The sequence below is a fragment of the Pteropus medius genome, unplaced genomic scaffold (genome assembly GCF_902729225.1).
Source record: "Pteropus medius unplaced genomic scaffold, Ma_sr-lr_union100, whole genome shotgun sequence".
NCBI lineage: Eukaryota > Metazoa > Chordata > Mammalia > Chiroptera > Pteropodidae > Pteropus > Pteropus medius.
The window spans coordinates 7,901,546-7,918,998 of NW_024349224.1; the positions used below are offsets into that span (position 1 = coordinate 7,901,546).

Consider the following 17,453-nt stretch of genomic DNA (forward strand, 5'->3'; position numbering starts at 1 on the left):
CTTCCTTTACTCAAGTTCGAGGTCACCTCTGGTAGCACGGTCTTGCCAATCTGCAGTTTCTTTCTATTCTGTGAGAAGATAGAAATTTTGAGATTTTCCTGAAGTAAACACTTAATGGCACTTAAATGTAGATAGCTTCCGATTGAGGCTTTTAAGAAATTGTTGACAAATATGGATAAAGTAAAATTTTAAATAGATATTTTATATCAGACCTGAGATTCCTTGCTTGTACTTTCTTCTTTTTCTTTTTGCGTGTCGGAACTTACTCCTTCTGAGACAGGATATTCAGAAAACAGGACAGTATGCTTCTCCTTATGGCTAGATGAAACTAGCGTTCCTTTGAAAACATGTTATTTGCCTTTGATTCTGATTTTCCATTCTTTGTGGGCCTTGGTTAGTTTATACATAACAGATACGTCACCTGTCTTCAAAAGCAAAGTTTATTGTAATTTCCTTTGTGGTTCAAGGTATGGATTATTTTGGAATGAACTATAGCTTTCGTGGTAGTGACAATGCTAATTTCTTACCTGTTTCCACCTCTCATGGACTTGGAATTTCTGGAGGTGGCTCAGAGTTTCTGTAGTACAATCAGTTCATCTTGCAGTTAGGTAAAAAGGTTTACTGTAGTTAAATAACTTTCTCAAGGTGATACATCTGGAAGGCAGTCGATTTTGCCCTAAATCCAGGCCACCTGACTCCTAATCTGTGCTGTGCCTTTGTCTGCATTTGGCGCCGTCTCTTTCTCTTTGTGGGCTTACTGGTGACTGATAGATCTAACGTTTTGAGCTTTCAGCAAAGTCTTGCCAAAAATGACTTTTTGAGCTGTACTTGGAGTCTTCCTGGGCCTGTGTTGTAGATGATATGCATTTATAAATTTGTCATTTACAAACAAACATTTAAAAACAAGATATATCCTGCAAGTTGAGCGTTTAGGTCCATTTTGTTGGCTCGGCACGAAGGGCTGAGTGCTTGTCTCCCGAGATGGGCACCGGCATCCCATCCATCTGCTCTGAGCTGGCGAGGGGCTGGGCATTCCGACGCATCTTCCCAGCGGCTCACTCCTTTAACTCTAGATCGGAAGGGTCCCACAGTTAGGGTTGCCCCTTCCTCTCCCCGTATGGATGGGCTGGGTAAATGATTCTAGCTCCCTGTCAGTTACAGGCAATTTGTATTTGAAAAATGGTCTTGCCCTCTCTCCTCCTGTTGCTCGTATTTGCCACTCCAGCTAAGCAATGTTTCATGTTTCCTGTGCCTGTGGTGACAATGGTGAGTGGTGCATCCCGCATTATTCCCTCAGCTCTGACAGGGTAAAGTCAAAACGTTTTCAGACTTAATTAAGGTTTTAGAGAGAGTGCGAAATCCCAAGTACTGTTAGCAGAGGAGCACCGTGACAAATTCCACTTAAGACAGCGGGAAGTTATAAAGGAGAGGGTCTCTTGTCTGTTTTAGTGGTCTCCAGACAAAAGATTTTTTGAAAAAATTTCCAAATAAGAAGGAACTGCAGCAAAACCAAGGCTCCCTTTTCTGTGACAGCCATGATGATGAGTGCTCCAGTCCTATCAGCGTAAGCTGTGCTGCGTAGCAGGAGGACCTGTGATTTTCGACTGCAGTGTAAATGACTGACACCATGTACCAGCAGGGAATTAATATGGCACGTGGTTCTCAAACCTTGTCTTGACTAATAGCGCTCCTTGTGCTTGCTAAGTAGAACTTGAGGCTTAATCCTCAGCTCTGTAGAAACCAGCCTGGCAAAAACCACTCAGCTCCCACTTGCTGGCTCAGAGACATACCTCTGCTATCAGTCCTTCTCACAGCCCCCAAATCTTGCTTTTCTTTTCCTGTTTCCAAAGTTGAAAGACACTAGGTCTGATAAAGCAGAAGAGCCGTGGACATGCTTGTATGTATACAGTAATGAGTTGTTTTAGAGTGGGTTTGGGGGGCAGTGGGAAGGGGTTGGTAGCCATGATAAAGGCCATTATTGATGCATTTCCATTTAGTTCTTTGAATTTAGACTGTTCCGTCTCCAAGATGGAAATCAGTTAGTTCCCCAGACATTGAAACGTTTTTATCGTCCTTTCATGTAGCCTCCTTATTTTATCTTTCCATCACTTTAGAGTGGCTGTGAGATTAGTATTTTTAGAGCTGTTCATACCTTTGGGTAAGGAGAGGCTTCTGCTGCTGCTTTTTGAAGACATACATACTTTGACACATTTTATTTTCCATTTGCAAAGCTAGATTGACAAGTTTTCTCTTCAGAATCCTCCCTGGTCTTGTGTCCCCACAGGTTGGCCCTAGCAGGTGTGCTGAGTTGGGGTGCTGGGTGGTGGGGAAGAGATAAACTGCTCAGGGCTGCTGCCCTTGCTTTCTCCCATGGGCCACCTCAGCAGTCTGAGAGCATTTGGCTGGCTGCCCTTCCTCTCCCTCTCCTGGCTTCTAGTGTTCCAGTCCCACCCTGCCCCTACCCCCATTCCAGGAGTGGGGGGGTGGTGGGGGATGGCGGGGGCAGCACAGGCCCGGCCACTGCTGCGGGGCACATCCTGCTGCATCATGGCCCCTCTCACTAGGGTGCGGGCTCTGATTCATTTTTTCTGGAAGTGATGACTTATCAGCACAGAGCAAAGTCACATCCTTTCCCCAGACCTCTTGCGACTCGTGGGGGAAAGCTGCTTACACAACCCTGAAAGGTAATTTCAGGGCTTTGCTGGATTTGGGAGGAGGGGGAGTTCTGCTGAAAAGCATTTTTTTTTTTCCCACTAGTGCCTACGTGGCCATCATTTATTATTTTGCTCGTTTATGTTATGCCCTTGCTGCTTACTCCCTCTCTACACGGAGTCTCCCAGTGACTGAACTGGAGAGATTGCTTTTCTTTCCTGGATGGCCAGAGATAGGTAACACATAACAGAGTGCAGGGGGCAGAACTGGCTTTGCAGCAATAACGTAAGAGACTTAAATGGTCCTCACAGAGATGCAGCCCTTGACCTTGGCCGTACTTTCTTTCCAAGTGCATCAACTTGATGTGCTAAGCAGCCCTAGCTTGAGGCCTTTGTGTAGGAATAGGAAGAAGCATCTAGTAGTTATATGCCTACTTGTGTTGACGAGGGAGGTGTGCTGCCCAACCCTGCACCCCTCACTACTGCGCCACAGGAATGCGTGTCCCCATTCTCAAAGACGACTTTCCTTTCTGGGTCATGGTAAGTTTACCTCTTACAGTCTTCTTTTACCCAGTGCTGGAAATCCTGGAAGTTTGGCTTTTGTTATGTGATAGCTTTTTTTCTTCTTTCTTTCTTATTTTTAGCGTAGTGGGGAGAGGTCCACAGAAGGCAGTAGATGGACTTATGTGACTGGCTCTCTCAAAGGGCACTGTCTTTTCCGGAATTCACAGATGAGATGGAATTGTCTCATGGCTGTAGCGATGCCCTCGAAGAGGCTGGATGTGTCAGCACACTCTAGTCACAATGCTGCCTATAAGACTCTTGGCGGGTCCTGGACGAGGCACAGCTCAGAGCCGTGTATTCTTGGGTTTAGAATCTTCTTGCACACATTGAATTCTCTTCCACCTGTGAGAATTTGTAGACCATCCTGTAAACCAATTTGAGTTAAGGGAACAAGCGGTTTGTTTTGCCTTAATGGAGCCAAATCTATCACATAATCGTGTGACCCTTTGTTTAGCCCAGTCACAGAAACCATGTACAAAATTGGACCCTGCGGCCTGGCAGTGACAGATGGCCTGGTGCCCACGCAGCGCCATGTTATAGCGCCAGGGTCTGCCACCTGTGGCTACAGAGCCGCCTTTGGGCCGATGGATCTGTGGAGCTGGCAAATGGTGGCACTCCGTAGCCACCGCTGCCAGGTCTGCTGCCACCTGCTGAATGAGATCAGCTAGGCTTCTGCATGAATGCACAGTGAGAAATCACAAAACAGCATTAAAAATAGATGACAATTGGCGATGTCAGCTCCTCTAGCTTAACACTGCTTTCAGCAGGAGTATTTTTTGAAGATATACATATATATTTAAATTTTTGCAGAAAACAAGCAGTGGGACTGACTCTAAATATCTGAGTGGGAGAATAAAGCCTTGGTTTGCTACTCAGTCTATATTCATTGCAAAAGGAGAGTCAGTCTCTTGTGGGTCTTTTAAGCTGACATTTTATGTGTTCCTATTTTATTACATTGAATATGGGTCTAAGAAAATAACCGAACGTTCTACAAACCATATGATAGTTTCCCAAATTCTGAAACTGTCCCAGTTTTAAAATTTGTTCTCATCTTTTGGGCTGTATCAGTAATGAACATCTCCTTGCACCTGAAAAATTCCTTGAGGCGGTCTCTGCAGGCACCACAAAGGAAGCTAATGAAAAGCGCCTTCGCACCATCTGATAAGCCCAGGGGCTCTGAGTACTGGCAGGATTTTTCTGTGTGCTCATCAGAAAACGGTATCTTGCTTTGTCCTTCCTCAATTTCTCCTTAAGTAGCAGTTTCACCCTTGTAAAAATTTCACCCAAGAAGAGGTTTCAGGAGAGGTCATTCATTCAGAAATGGGGAAGAGGTTTGGGAGAGATTAAGGGAGCAGGTATTTTCCTCAGAATGAGCTGAAGCAGAATAATGAGTACAACTCACTTTCGTCTTTGTAGAAATCAGACACTTCTCCATTTTACTATCTAAATTTCTAACGAATACTCACAGCGCGTATTGGAATGCTTGTGTTATCTCGGCACAGACCCTCTTGATTATTCTGTTTTTAAATTTACTTTTCGAGCTCCTTTCTTTTGTTTCATCTTCATTGTCTTTCAGGCTATTGCTTGTGTCTTGGCAATCCTATTTTCAACCAGTGACTGTTTCCTACTGTTACTGCTTTCATTTGTTAGTACTGTTTTGATTTTGAACGTCGGTTATAGATTTCCTATTAATTTGTATGTATTGTATGTGTTAAATGAGAGAACATACAAGATTTTTATAACACCATGTGTTTTTGTCTTGCGTCAGGTAGCTTCTGGTAGAAAGGCTGGCCTGCTGTGGGTGCCTCGCTTTCAATTTTGATGGGGTGTATTGCTGGTTGGTCTGTTGAAGAGGAAAAGACACGGGATGGTCTTTTGTGTTTTGAGGACCATATGAAATATGGCTTTTGCTTTGTGGAGCCAACTTAAACTAATTTTTTAATCTTTTTTTGGTTTATTTTTTTAATGTAGTTGCCTATTAAATCACTTATTTGTTGTAGGTGGGAAGCAAAGACCTGTGTGAAAGAATCAGTGTCAGCTTTTTTTTTTTTTTGCCATCTTTCTTCCCTTGCTAAAGTGGATACTGACTTTTCTCACAGAGACCCATCTTTCTTATTTTTCACTTTTGGAAAGCAAATGAGCTAAGAGACTCTGGCCATTTGACAAAAACATCCTTTTGCTCATTCTCTTTTTCTGCAGTAGGAGTTAGCTACCACTTGTATTCTGAAACCCAGAATCTGTACGATGATTAAAAATTGTGCAGTTTCATGCCTGCTTTTCTCAACTTGAGCCATTTAAAAGCCATTTTGGCTGCCGGGTCCCTGAGTTGTGACCACATGTTGGATAGGAGAATCGGCTTACCTCGCGGTTACATTCTGGTTTGTTCTCGGCCAGTATACATTGCAAGGCAGCCCACTTCCTCCATTAAAGAAGGAACATGTGGTTGAAGGGATTGCTTGGGCAGGTGTACAGTGTTTATTGTCCCATAGCAATAAATACTAGTAATATTTTGGAACACTATAGAGTTGACAGCTAGAGCACGGATTTCCAGCTTTTTCATCTGACCCATAGTAAGAAATACGTTTTACACCATAACCCACTTTATATATATAAATAAGTACATGTAATTAGAACAGAATTTCACAAACAAATATTTACCTATACCACATATCTCTGTTGCACTTTATTTTGTTAAAAAAAATTCCTGGTTGATTTCATGATCCAGTTATGGGTTATGACCCACATTTTGAAAAACCCTATTCTACGGGAGTGCCCAAAACTTGACATTTATTGTCCCATTCCTCCCCCAATCGTGTGAGGTAGGGAGGAGAACGGAGTAAATACGCAAGGGTAGCATCCATTTATTCCAGCTTGATTTACTGTGATGAAAGACAGCATGATAGAGTGGAAAAGGTGGAAAAGGGGTCAGAAAATTTGGGTTCTAAGTCTGAGCTTGCTATGTACAAACCAGGTGATCTTAATGTGGAACCCCAACATTTGAGAGTTGATGGAAGCCCTAGAAACCATCTCGTATAGCTCTTTCAATGTTTAAATCTATATTAAGAACGCACTCTAAAGTGTGGTCCAGGTAAGTAGTAGTGAGAAACAGTTTAGCACTGGGTTAAAAGTGAGGACAGGAACCAGATGTGTGTAACATGCACGCACACAGGAATCACCATGTCCGTGTGTGTGAGCTCTTACTAGTACTGGTCTAAGGATTAGTATTCTCTGAGCCTTCACCTTCATCATCTGTGAAGGGGAACTAATAACTGATGAAGAAAACAAATTTAAGGACATTTTGCTCCCCTCCTTGACTCCATCTTTTTAGAGAGAAAAAGTTTTTCTTTATTTTCTTGATTTAGAAGTTTACTGTTCCCTAAGTATCTCAGAAACAGTTGGCCTCTCGAGAGTTAGAACTGTGTTTAAATTCTGTCTCTGCCTCTTCCCGTTCAGGAACTCTTGGTTAAGTCGGTTAGATGCCAAAATCTGTTTCTTACTTGTAAAATGGGGTGGGGGTAGATGGGGAGAGAGCGAGGTGCTCCTGTCTCCTCTTTCATATTGTTAAAAGATTAGCGTTAATGTCTGAATTGCTTAGGGCAGTGTCTGGCCCTTAATTGCTTCCTGAGTGGGAGCTATTATATGTTAGAGCTTGAAACCAAAACCCATTCAAGGAGCCAGTTAACAGGATCTGTTTCTGGGACTCTGGCAGTGAGGAGCCGGGTCCAGATGGGGACGTCAGGAGTGCTGTCTTACTTAGCAGGCCTGCAGATGTTTGCAGAATGGTCTTTATTTAGTGGGCCAGCAGCAGAAAGGCCGGGTGGGAGACTGAGCGATTAAAAAGTGCTTGTTGATGAGAAGAGGGATATGACTGATGAGCCCTGAGGATCACAGTTAGATGGCTGGCGTCTCCAACTGAGAGATAAGCCATTAGGCCTTCTCTATGACCAGAGGTCTTCAGCGTGGCAGGGAGCTCCACCGAATGAGTGCGGGCGCCTTGCAGCTCCCCCTTCACATCCAGCTCAACTCTACAGAGACCCCGTTTTCTGATAGGCTGTAAAAGTATCTCTCGGGAATGAGGGACATGAAAGCGCCTCACAGGAGGAGCTGGAAGGAAAGAAAACACACACGGAAAAGGGAAGTCCGGGAAGAGATCTATGGGAAATTTGGGTTGCGGCAGGTATTATTCTGCCCAACTTTTAAATTCTCTATTATTTTTATCCTGTGTCCTTGAAAAGAAACTAACTGCCACTAGATGGCACACAGATCCCAGCACTATTCTGACTGTATAAATTATTATTTTTAAGATTCTTTTCAAAAGATAGGTCACTCATTAATGTGTTGTTTTTAAAAATAGAACTCGTATCCTAAAGAATCAAAATTCAAAATCTGAGTATTCTGTGGGATCAGTTTGTGCTATAGAGAAAGCACCATTGTTGATATGCACTGTGGCCACATGAACATCGTAAAGAAGAGAGTGATCTGCCCCAAACCAATCTTTTTGCTTTTCTTTTATTTCTTAACCACTAACTTGAAATTTCACTTTTTTGGAAGTATTTAGAATTGTGTTTCTTACAAAATACTTTGTTGCTTTTAAATATCATGTGTCTGATTTGCTTTGCATTTGTTTTGTGTGTTTGTGTGTATGGGTTATATGTAGACATGGATGCGGTCGAAAGAATGGGATGGGCTATTCATTGATTGGGAGGAGCAGAGGAAGCCCAGAGAGTGAGTGGGGCACTTGGCACAGCCCCTCCCGCCCCAACCAAAAAGAAAAAATGAGACCAGGCTTTGTCAGGCCGTGGTTATCACCCTCCCAGTACCCACCCGCAACGAGGCTTGTTTAGACAGTCGCTTCCTCTAGCAGCAGTCTGTGCCCACCCTTTGTTCGGGAACAGCATTCTATGATATTAGTTTCATAGCTTTGCTTATAAACTGTTTATAAAGCGTTTAGCTTTAGCCATTGAAGACTGCCTAAGAAAGGGAATTCATGATGAAGGTTTGCTGACTCAATGTAATCATTTGTTGTGAAGTATAGGTATAAACAAGGTCCATTAAAATTCTTCCCATCCATGGTGTCTGATTCCCCTGTGATGGCCAGAAGCAGGCATGATGTGGTGACAAGCTGTCCCCTTCTGCATGGACACATGGGGTCCTGGCTTTGTGTGCTCTTGTTTATTGAGGTCATTACAATAGTAGGCAAGTGACCAGTGCCTCTCCCCACCCCAGCCGAACTCCAGTGATCAGTGTAGGTATTTGGAACAGTCTTCACGTTGTGCCCTCAGAGCTGCTTGGGAGCTTCCTCAGGGACTGCCCTGGTGGCGGAGCCTGTGAGGGAACTGTTTCCTGGGCTGCTGGTCATTGTCCCTGTTGGTCCCAGTGCACCGTCCAGGTTGGGGAGTGACAGCAAGTACAGGAGAATCGTGGGCCAATACACAAGCGATCTGGGGAGTCTATGAAGATTAGTAATATTTTATTTAAAATTTCCTCCCAGTCTTATCCAGCACCCCACCCATTATTTTTAAAGAACCAGCAGTCTCACATCTGGGACTGTTTGAACAAAATATATTAAATGATCAAAAATTAATTAACCATGAGAGTAAGTTTTCAAGAAAACTGTCAAATAATTTTTTTTTAATTTATCGTGTCATTTTAAAAGCTTTAGCTTAATTCTACTTTGTATTATATTTCCCCCGAAGAGTTCCTTAAAAAAAAAAAAGCAAAAACGTGATTCTGGAAGAACAGGTCTCTTTGGACATGGGCAACAACAGCGTGCTTGACGTGCAGGACCTTGCATGATGCTGTAGAGAGATCTAACGTGTAGGGTGACTTGAATTCTTTCATATTATGACTCAGAGTTTGATCTCTACCTATTAGTTGTTCCTACTTGACCCCCATGTCCCAAGCTGTGGAAAAGAAGCTTCACGAACCATGTGTGAAGGGCAGGTGTTGGCGTGGAGGCAGGCACGGAAGCTTACTCTGTCTGTCTGCAGCAGTGGCTGGCTGTCAGGACAGTGGCCCTCTCCTTCCTCCCTGAGACTTCAGCTTGAGCAATGGGGACAATGAATAGCAACAGGGAGGTTACCTGGGGCATCTCTTTCCTTAATGCCACCAACAGATCTAAATCTGATTCTAATAATAGAGCTACATGTACTGAACCTCAGGCCAAGCACTTGATTACATTATCACAGGTAATATTTTCTTTGCATATGAATAAACAAAGGTTTCAAGTTTGGGAGTTTGAGCAAAATCATACCGTTAGTAAATGGGGCACCACGATTTAAACCTAGGTCTGTCATTGTGTTATTTTGTAGTTGCATTTAACAGGTATTTAACCCTGAGCATATTAAACCAGACTGTGGACTGTCTCCTCTTCACCCCACCTGTATTAAACAGGTAGTGGGTGTCATCGGATCTGAAATAGGGAGTACACGTGGCAAAACCCCAGAAGAAATGTATAAATAAATGATTTTTGGGGTATCCCAGCCATTGACAAGCAAGCGAAAAACACTCTCAAGTGGATGGCCATGGCTTCTTGGATGTTAGAAAGAAACCGAAGAATTCATTGAAGGCGACAGAGAAATATAGACTAAGGAACAGTTAGAGGCACTGTGACAGGCTGTGTTGCCAAAACCGTATCTATAAATTGGGTCATTTAGGAATTTGAAGGGCAGTCCTGACTGTTCACATTTTATATGTTTCTGGGACATGGGACTTTACTGCCCCATGGGGATTTTACCTTCTGACAATCATCATGTGCTCCCAGAGTGAAATAAACTAGGAAGCATCTGTAAAAACCATCTATTTTGATATTTTCGAGTTGAGAGTTTTGTGAGGGTGAAGGTGGGCAGGGTATCAGATATCCTTATGATTAGTTCTTTTTCCTGCTGTGTACTTTAGATGATTTGAAGGTTAATTTGAACCTAAGTTTGTGTCGTTTCTCCCCCCTTTCCTAGGGCTTCCTAAAGAATGAGAAGGACAATGCCCTGCTGTCTGCCATTGAAGAGTCCCGGAAGAGGGTAAGAAACAAACCTAAATATAGATGTACAGCCATTGGGAGGGCAGGCTCGTCTGCCAGGGAGCACAGGTCTTGGAAGCTGGAGCCCGTGTCCAGGGCCCAGCTCTCCTACTTAGTGAGTTCACCAGAGGGAATTCCGTAGGAACATCATGCCTGTAACTCCATGTGTATTTGGTGACCAAAATGCATCTGAAACTCGGGGCTGGACAATTAATTATTAAATTAATCTTAAAAATGGAAGAGCCAGACAATTCTTTGGTTTCATTGTTACAGTAAAAAGTGGTATTTTGGTTTCTACTAAATCAGTAGTTCAGAAAAGCAGTTACGATCATTGATAATTTTCCTCAATTTCTTTTCCTTTTGTCACCCAGTTTGACTTTCTCTGCCACCTTTTATTTTTATTATTTTTTATTATAGTTGACATATTGGTTTAAGTTATCCAACATAGTGATTTGACATTTATATTCCTATAATGTGATCATCACAATAAATCTAGTAACCTTCTGTCTCCATACAGTTATTATAATAGTATTGACTATTTTCCCTGTGCTATTCATTACATTCCTGTGCCTTTTTTTTTTTAATAACCAGAGGTTTGTACCTTGTTCTCTGTATCTATGAGTCTTTCTGTTTTGTTTTTGTTTTCTCTGTTCCTTTGTTTTGTTTTCTTAGATTCCACATATAAGTGAAATCATATGATATTTGTCTTTGTCTGACTTAACATAATACTCTAGGTCCATCCATTTTGTTGCAAATGGCAAGATTTCATTCTCTATACTACCTTTTATGTTAATAATTTCTCTAAATTCTTGCAAAAACAAAACAAACTAGCTCGGCTCTTAGAAGGATGGTAAATAAGTAAGCCAGAGCAGCCATTATATGTGCAGCAAAATTTTGCAACAAGCATTCCCTCAAGATACTCAACGCTGACTTTACTAACATGTGAGTTATCTCCATTTGCTTCTGACAAGGATTAAAAGATCAAAACCTTTCCAAAACATCTTTATGGAATAAGAGATTTCCAGGCCACGGAGTCTTCTGGGGAAGGAGGGGGAAGGAGGAGGAAGGAGGAGGAAGGACGGGGAGGGAGGGGGAGTTGGTTCTAAAGTGCAGCTTCTTTAGAGGAGGCGGGAGGGCTCTCACTGGTCGGCTGGTCCGCCAGCAGCAGCTGTCTCTGCAGAGCAAGTAGGGGTAAAGGGTTTTCTCCTTACTTATATAATCCTTCTATCAAGTGGAATGTATTTCTGTGTTATTTATGTAAAAAATAATAAAGTAAAACAATGCTGCTTCTTGGTGTGCTTTATTAAAATGTTCTGTGTACGTGGAAACACCTCGCTAGGGCTGATGTGAGTGAGCTTGGGCAGCATGGGGTTTGCCAGCTCTAATTCATAAGAGAATGTTCCAAAAGCATTATTGAAATGACTGATAGCTTTAATTATCAGAGTCAAATCCCTAAAATTTCATTAATTATATTTTTGGCTATAGTACTTATTTCTAGAAATAGAGAAATTCACTTGATTCAGATTTAAAAATATTTTTTAAAGATTATTTTTGTTGTTCACACTTTAAGTGAGCTCCCAACTTTGATTCCCCTGCTGTAAAAGACCAGTGAAATTAAATTAGGATTGTCGAAAGCCACCAGGCCTTATTAATCCATTTACCCTGTGGAATGTGTTTCTGGAATTGGCAGCCTCTGAACATTGTGCCATACTGAGACTAAGTGTGCAGCCAGCCAAAACATTTAAATGACATACCACAGTGCAAAAGGTGTTGCGTGCATTTGCGAGGGCAGAGTTCCGGGGTTAGGAGCCAGCCTGGGGGGAGACCTTTCACCTGACTGGACACCAGGTGACTGCCGCTGAGCAAGAGTCATTTTCAAACAAAAGGTGAGCAGCTTCCTGGCATTTTAGTGGTAATTTCATGTTTGAATAACTTGCCAATGGCCTGCTGGAATGCCAAGAAAACAAGCCACAAAACCACAAATGTGTCCTATCTTTTCCCATTTGGTGCATCCCAGCAAAAACAGAACAACATTATCAGAACATATGTAGAGCTTCTAAAAGCCAGCAACAGCTCAGTAATAAGTGGGTGTGAAGTCAAAGCATATTGTCCTCTTCCCTTTATGAAAAAGGGGTTTGAGTGCTCTGCACCTGTTCTCAAGTCAGTTGCCCGGTTCTCTCCCTGCCTTTCTTAGCTGTGTTCAAAGAGATATGTTTCCACACATAACTTGAAAGATTCTGATTTAATTCATAGTAGTGTCTCCACTGCTTTGTCACTTTCTGTGGTTTGTCTTGTCTTCCTTTCAACTTTAGACCTCCGCTCACCCCTCTGGGTCATCCTTTCGTCTTCCCTCGGGTTTCTTTCCTTCTTGCTCCTCCTATTCCCTACCACCCACCTTGTCTCAGACCCTCACTGTCCCCCTCTTTTCTTAGTTGAAGAGCTCCTTCTCCCCTCTAGTTGACATTCTTTGCACCTAATCAATCTAGTGGTTCAGATGCGAGTCTAAAGGGAATAGGCTGGAGTGGGGCAAATGGGTGGCTGATCATTCTTGATTAGCCCACAAATTGGATGCTCCCTTATCTCTAAGGTAATTAAGGTAAGTTGGGGGTGGCATGGTCAAGGGAAGAGAATTTTAATGTTGGACCATTTATTTTTATTTGAAGCTGCTTAAAAAAAAAAGTGACTAATGATGGAATAGAACCACAGTGCTGTTCATTCAGGTCGTGAGCTGTTTCTAAATGAGTAGCTGGCATACTTCTCAACTGTATCTGAGGATTTGAGCCCAGAAACCTGCCAGAGTACTTCTGTGTTCACAAAACAGGAGTTCTTGGCACGTAGGTGGGCAGCCCGATTAATGGGATGATGGTTAATTCCCACTATTGTTGCTCTGACCCTTACATGATCCCTCTCTCCCCATCAGCAGTGTCTCTGGATGGTCTATTATCTGCTTTCTTCAATAGCCTTTACTGTTCTGCCATTCTCTATCAACCAAAGGATTTGTCCTTAAGAAAAATTCTTATGACACTGAGGTGTCCTGGGTCAGTGTCACAGCTTAGTCAGTGCCTCGTTTCCTGTTGCAAGCTCAGATTGCCGTATGGTATGCCAGCCTTCCCCCACCTGCTTATTTCTACCTACCCTGGTCCTTGTGCCACATGGCCTTCCATTTCCCATTGCTGGAGACCCGCAATGCTGAGGCGCTAGATGGTTTGACCACTACACAGGAAGAATTTTAAAAGAAATCGTGGTTCACCAGCACAGTATCTCTGCATACTTTCTAGGGCAGCTCCGTCTTCCCCTGCCTGGCTTTCCCTCACATACTTCTCTCTGTTCAAGTGCCTAGCTTTCCTGTACAAGTTCACAGACGTAACGAGAGAGAATGATTTTCCTCTGGGTATTTTTTCAGTCCAGGCTCACTGACTGGAGTGGTCCATTCTGCCTTTCTCAGAAGAAAACTAGGTGGAACAATATTTTTAAAGTTTGTGGTTGTCACTTCTTCTTGTGTCTTCAGAATACATATTTAGAAAAGGGATCCACTGATAGACCAAAATCATACTTGCAAATTGTGCCAGCCTTCTTCCTACTCATTTTTGTGTGTGTCTAGTATCTATCTTTTTCACATTTTAATAAATATTGGTCCATAGTCAAACATCCCACTTGAAGGAAGAGTATATATGATTTTTCTGACAGTTTTCCGAAGCTCATATGTATAGTTATTATCAGTATAAATGATCTACATTGCCAAAAGTAAAGCAAGCAGACATTACTATATTCATTCCCTTGGTGCTGCCTAATTAGATGCCAATCTGATTATTATCTGATTGTAAATGAAATGGCTTTTTGAAAAATGGACTTAAGCTGATGGGAACCTGGTCTGCCAATTAGACAATAATAGGCCCAGAATGGTCATGATTCAGTATATCTCCATAAGTTGCTTTAATTTCCTTCTCTCCTCAGAGGTTTTGTTTTGTCTTTTCCCTCCCACCTTCCCTCCCTTTCTCCTTCCTTCTCTCCTTCCCTTTTTTCTCTTTTTTCTTTTCCTCCTCAGTGCCTTTGTTTTGGTAACAAAGGCACCAGTAGACAGGAGTGAGGTTTGCCCGACATTTCAGTAGTGACTTAGTGGGAAACCTAACCACAGAACACTGTTTTTCTTTTACTGGTTTGCTTCCTCTTATGAAAATATTACTGTTTCTTAAAAAAATAAAGACACTGGGAGAATCTTTTGTTTGTCTTTTCTTATCATAGATGCTTATTAAATCGAGATACCATTGATTTTATAATCCATCATTATGCACTAGAAAAAGTACTAAGTAATATATACTAAGACAATTGTAATATATAGCCTAATTTCAGAGGTTTTAAAATTAATAAGCACTCGAAAAAATGTTCAACATCACTAATCATTGGGAAAATGCAAATCAAAACCATGAGCTAGCACCTAACACCCAATTAGGATAGCTACTTAATATCAAAAAAAAAAAAAAAAAAAAAAAAGCCCAGAAAATAGTATTAGTGAGTATGTAGAGAAATTGGAACCTTCGTGCACTGTTGATAGGATTGTAGAATGGTGTAGCCTCGATGGCAACAAATCCTCAAAATATTAAATATAGAATTACCATGTGATCCAGCAATTCCACTTCTGTGTACACCACAGAGTGGAACTTGAAGAGATATTTGCACACCCATAGCAGCGTTATTCATAATAACCAAAAGGTAGAAGCAAATCAGATGTACATGGATAGATAAAAGATAAATAAAATATGGTATGTACATACAATGGAATATTATTATTCACCCTGGAAAAGGGAAGAAAAATCTGCATATGCTACAACATGGATGAATCTTGAGGACATTATGCTAAATGAAAGAAGCCAGACACAAAAAATACAAAAACTGTATGATTCCACTTATATGAGGTAGCTAGAAGGAGTTAAAATCATAGAGGTAGAAAGTAGGTTGGTTACCACAGGCTGGGGAGAGGAGAGAATGGAGAGATGGTTTAATGGGGACAGAATTTCAGTTTTACAAGATGAGAAGCATTCTGGAGATGGTGGTGATGGGTGCACGACAGTGCGAATGTGCTTAATGCCGCTGAAGTGTACACTTGAAAATGGTGACGATGGTACATTTTATGTTATGTGTATTTTGCCACAATTTAAAAATATCTAATGTGTTAGACTTGATGAACTAGGGTATTTGCAAACAGTTAACAGTAAACTCTTTAAGGATAATTTTGAAAGTAGATTGCTTTTACTCTACTTATGGATAGATGGCATATATAGAAGGCTTTGAATTTCTGTTAAACTTTAAAGAAAACCGTGTTCTGTTTTGTCATTTGGGTCATCTCTCTGCTCGTCACCGACAGACTTTTGGCATGGCCGAGGAGTACCACCGAGAGTCGATGCTGGTCGAGTGGGAGCAAGTGAAACAGCGAATTCTCCACACACTGCTGGCATCAGGAGAAGATGCCCTTGACTTTACTCAAGAAAACGAGGTAGGTTGAGTCCAGAAGATAAACCACTATTAATAAAATCCGAGGTCCAAGAATGCTCATCTGCTGGGCAACTGGCAGTCTTGGCGCAGTAGATGACTATCTCCCTCTTGAAACTCTTCTTTCCCTTGGCTTTTAGGACACCCGTATTTGCCTGGATTTTCTCCAACGTGTCTGGCTGTTTCTCAGCCTCCTTTGCTCCGTTTTCCTCAGACTCCTTGACCTCTAGATGTTTGAATGTCTCAGGGCTCGGTCCTTGACATGTTCTTGTTTCTCTCTTAGTCACTGCCCTTAGTCACTGTTGATCTTGTCTGGGCTTGTGGCTTTGAATACCATTTATATGCTGAAAACTCAAATTTACATCGCAGCCCCAAACCCTAAACTCATTTATCTGTTGACCTTCTTGGCTCTACTTAGATGTCTCCTAGCCATCTCAAGCTAAACATGTCTAGAATCGAGTCATGATAGCAACTGCCCCCATCTCCCTCCTGGCACCAGCACCAGCCTTCTGTTCTCTTATAAAGAGTTTATCATCTTTATAAATGGCAATGCCAGTTCTTCATTTCCTCAGATCAAAAACCTCAGATTGGTTTTTGTCCTCTTCTTCTCCCACCTGGTCTCTCACACGTGTTGGCAAATGCAGTTTAACCCTGGTCTCAGAATATACCCAGAATCCAGCCACTTCTTACTACCTCCATTGTCAGCAGTCTGGTCTTTTGCTCAGATTATTGAACTAGCCTAACTGGTTGTTTCAGTTATCTGTTGGTATGAAACAAATCACACCAGACTGTGGTGGCTGAAAACAAGCATTTAGCTTAGCTGGATATTTCTAGCTCAGGGTCTCTCGAGGCTGTGTTCAGGGTGTTGGCTGAGGCTACACTCAGGACAGACCCACTCCTAAGCTCACTCGTGTGGTTCTTGGCAAGCCTCAGGTCCTCTCTGGCTCTTGGCTTAGGGGCATCAGTCCCTTGTCCTGTGGGTCTCTCAGTTGTGCTGCTCACAGCATAACTTGCTTCCCCTAGAGCAAGAGTGAGGGGTTCAGGGGAGAGCTAAAGTGCCCCCACTACAGAACCCACTCTTTCTCTAACTTAGTCCTCTCTCTTCAAAGTAAGTCACTCAGTCAGCCTTCACTCAGGGGGAGAGGCTTATACAAGGGCTTGACTCCCAGGATGTGGGCACGACTGGGGACCCATCTTAGGGGTTGTTGACCACACTAGTCACCCTGTTTTTGCCCTGGTACAATCTCTTAACACAGCAGCCAGGGTAACACTATTAACACACAGGTTAGATCGTGTCACTCCTCTGCTCAGGACCCTCCTATGACACCCATTTTACTCGGAATGAAAGCCAAAGTCTGCACCACGATCTGTAATTCCCTACCAGATCTGGTCTTATTACCTCTCCAAGCTCATCTAATACTGCCCTCCCTGCTGCTCTTGCTGGTCCAGGCAGCTGAACTCCTTACAGGTTCTTTGAACACAGCTGGCCGGCTCGCTCCTGCAAATGCTCTTCCCCCACATAACTGCGTGACTGTCTCTCGCACGTCCTTCAGATATTTCCCCAGTGTCATCTCAGTGAGGCCTTCCAAGGTCTTGACACCTGAAATCCAAACCTACTTCTCCCCATTCAGCACTTCCTGTATCCCCTTCTCTTGTTTTATTTTATTTTTTTTAGCACTTTCTCCCATGTACCATTATGCATATTTTATGTCTTTGTATTGCTTATTGTCCGTTTC

At 42.5% G+C, this 17,453-nt stretch overlaps 1 protein-coding gene across 1 annotated transcript in view; it reads left to right on the top strand.

Moving 5' to 3' along the window:
- The window catches only part of NUP93 (nucleoporin 93), an 86,577-nt gene that overhangs the window by 41,923 nt on the left and 27,201 nt on the right, over positions 1-17,453 (top strand). The window contains exons 4-5 of the mRNA XM_039880926.1: positions 10,169-10,231; positions 15,593-15,721. Coding sequence (XP_039736860.1) covers positions 10,169-10,231; positions 15,593-15,721 — 192 coding nt within the window. The remainder of the gene's footprint in view (positions 1-10,168; positions 10,232-15,592; positions 15,722-17,453) is intronic.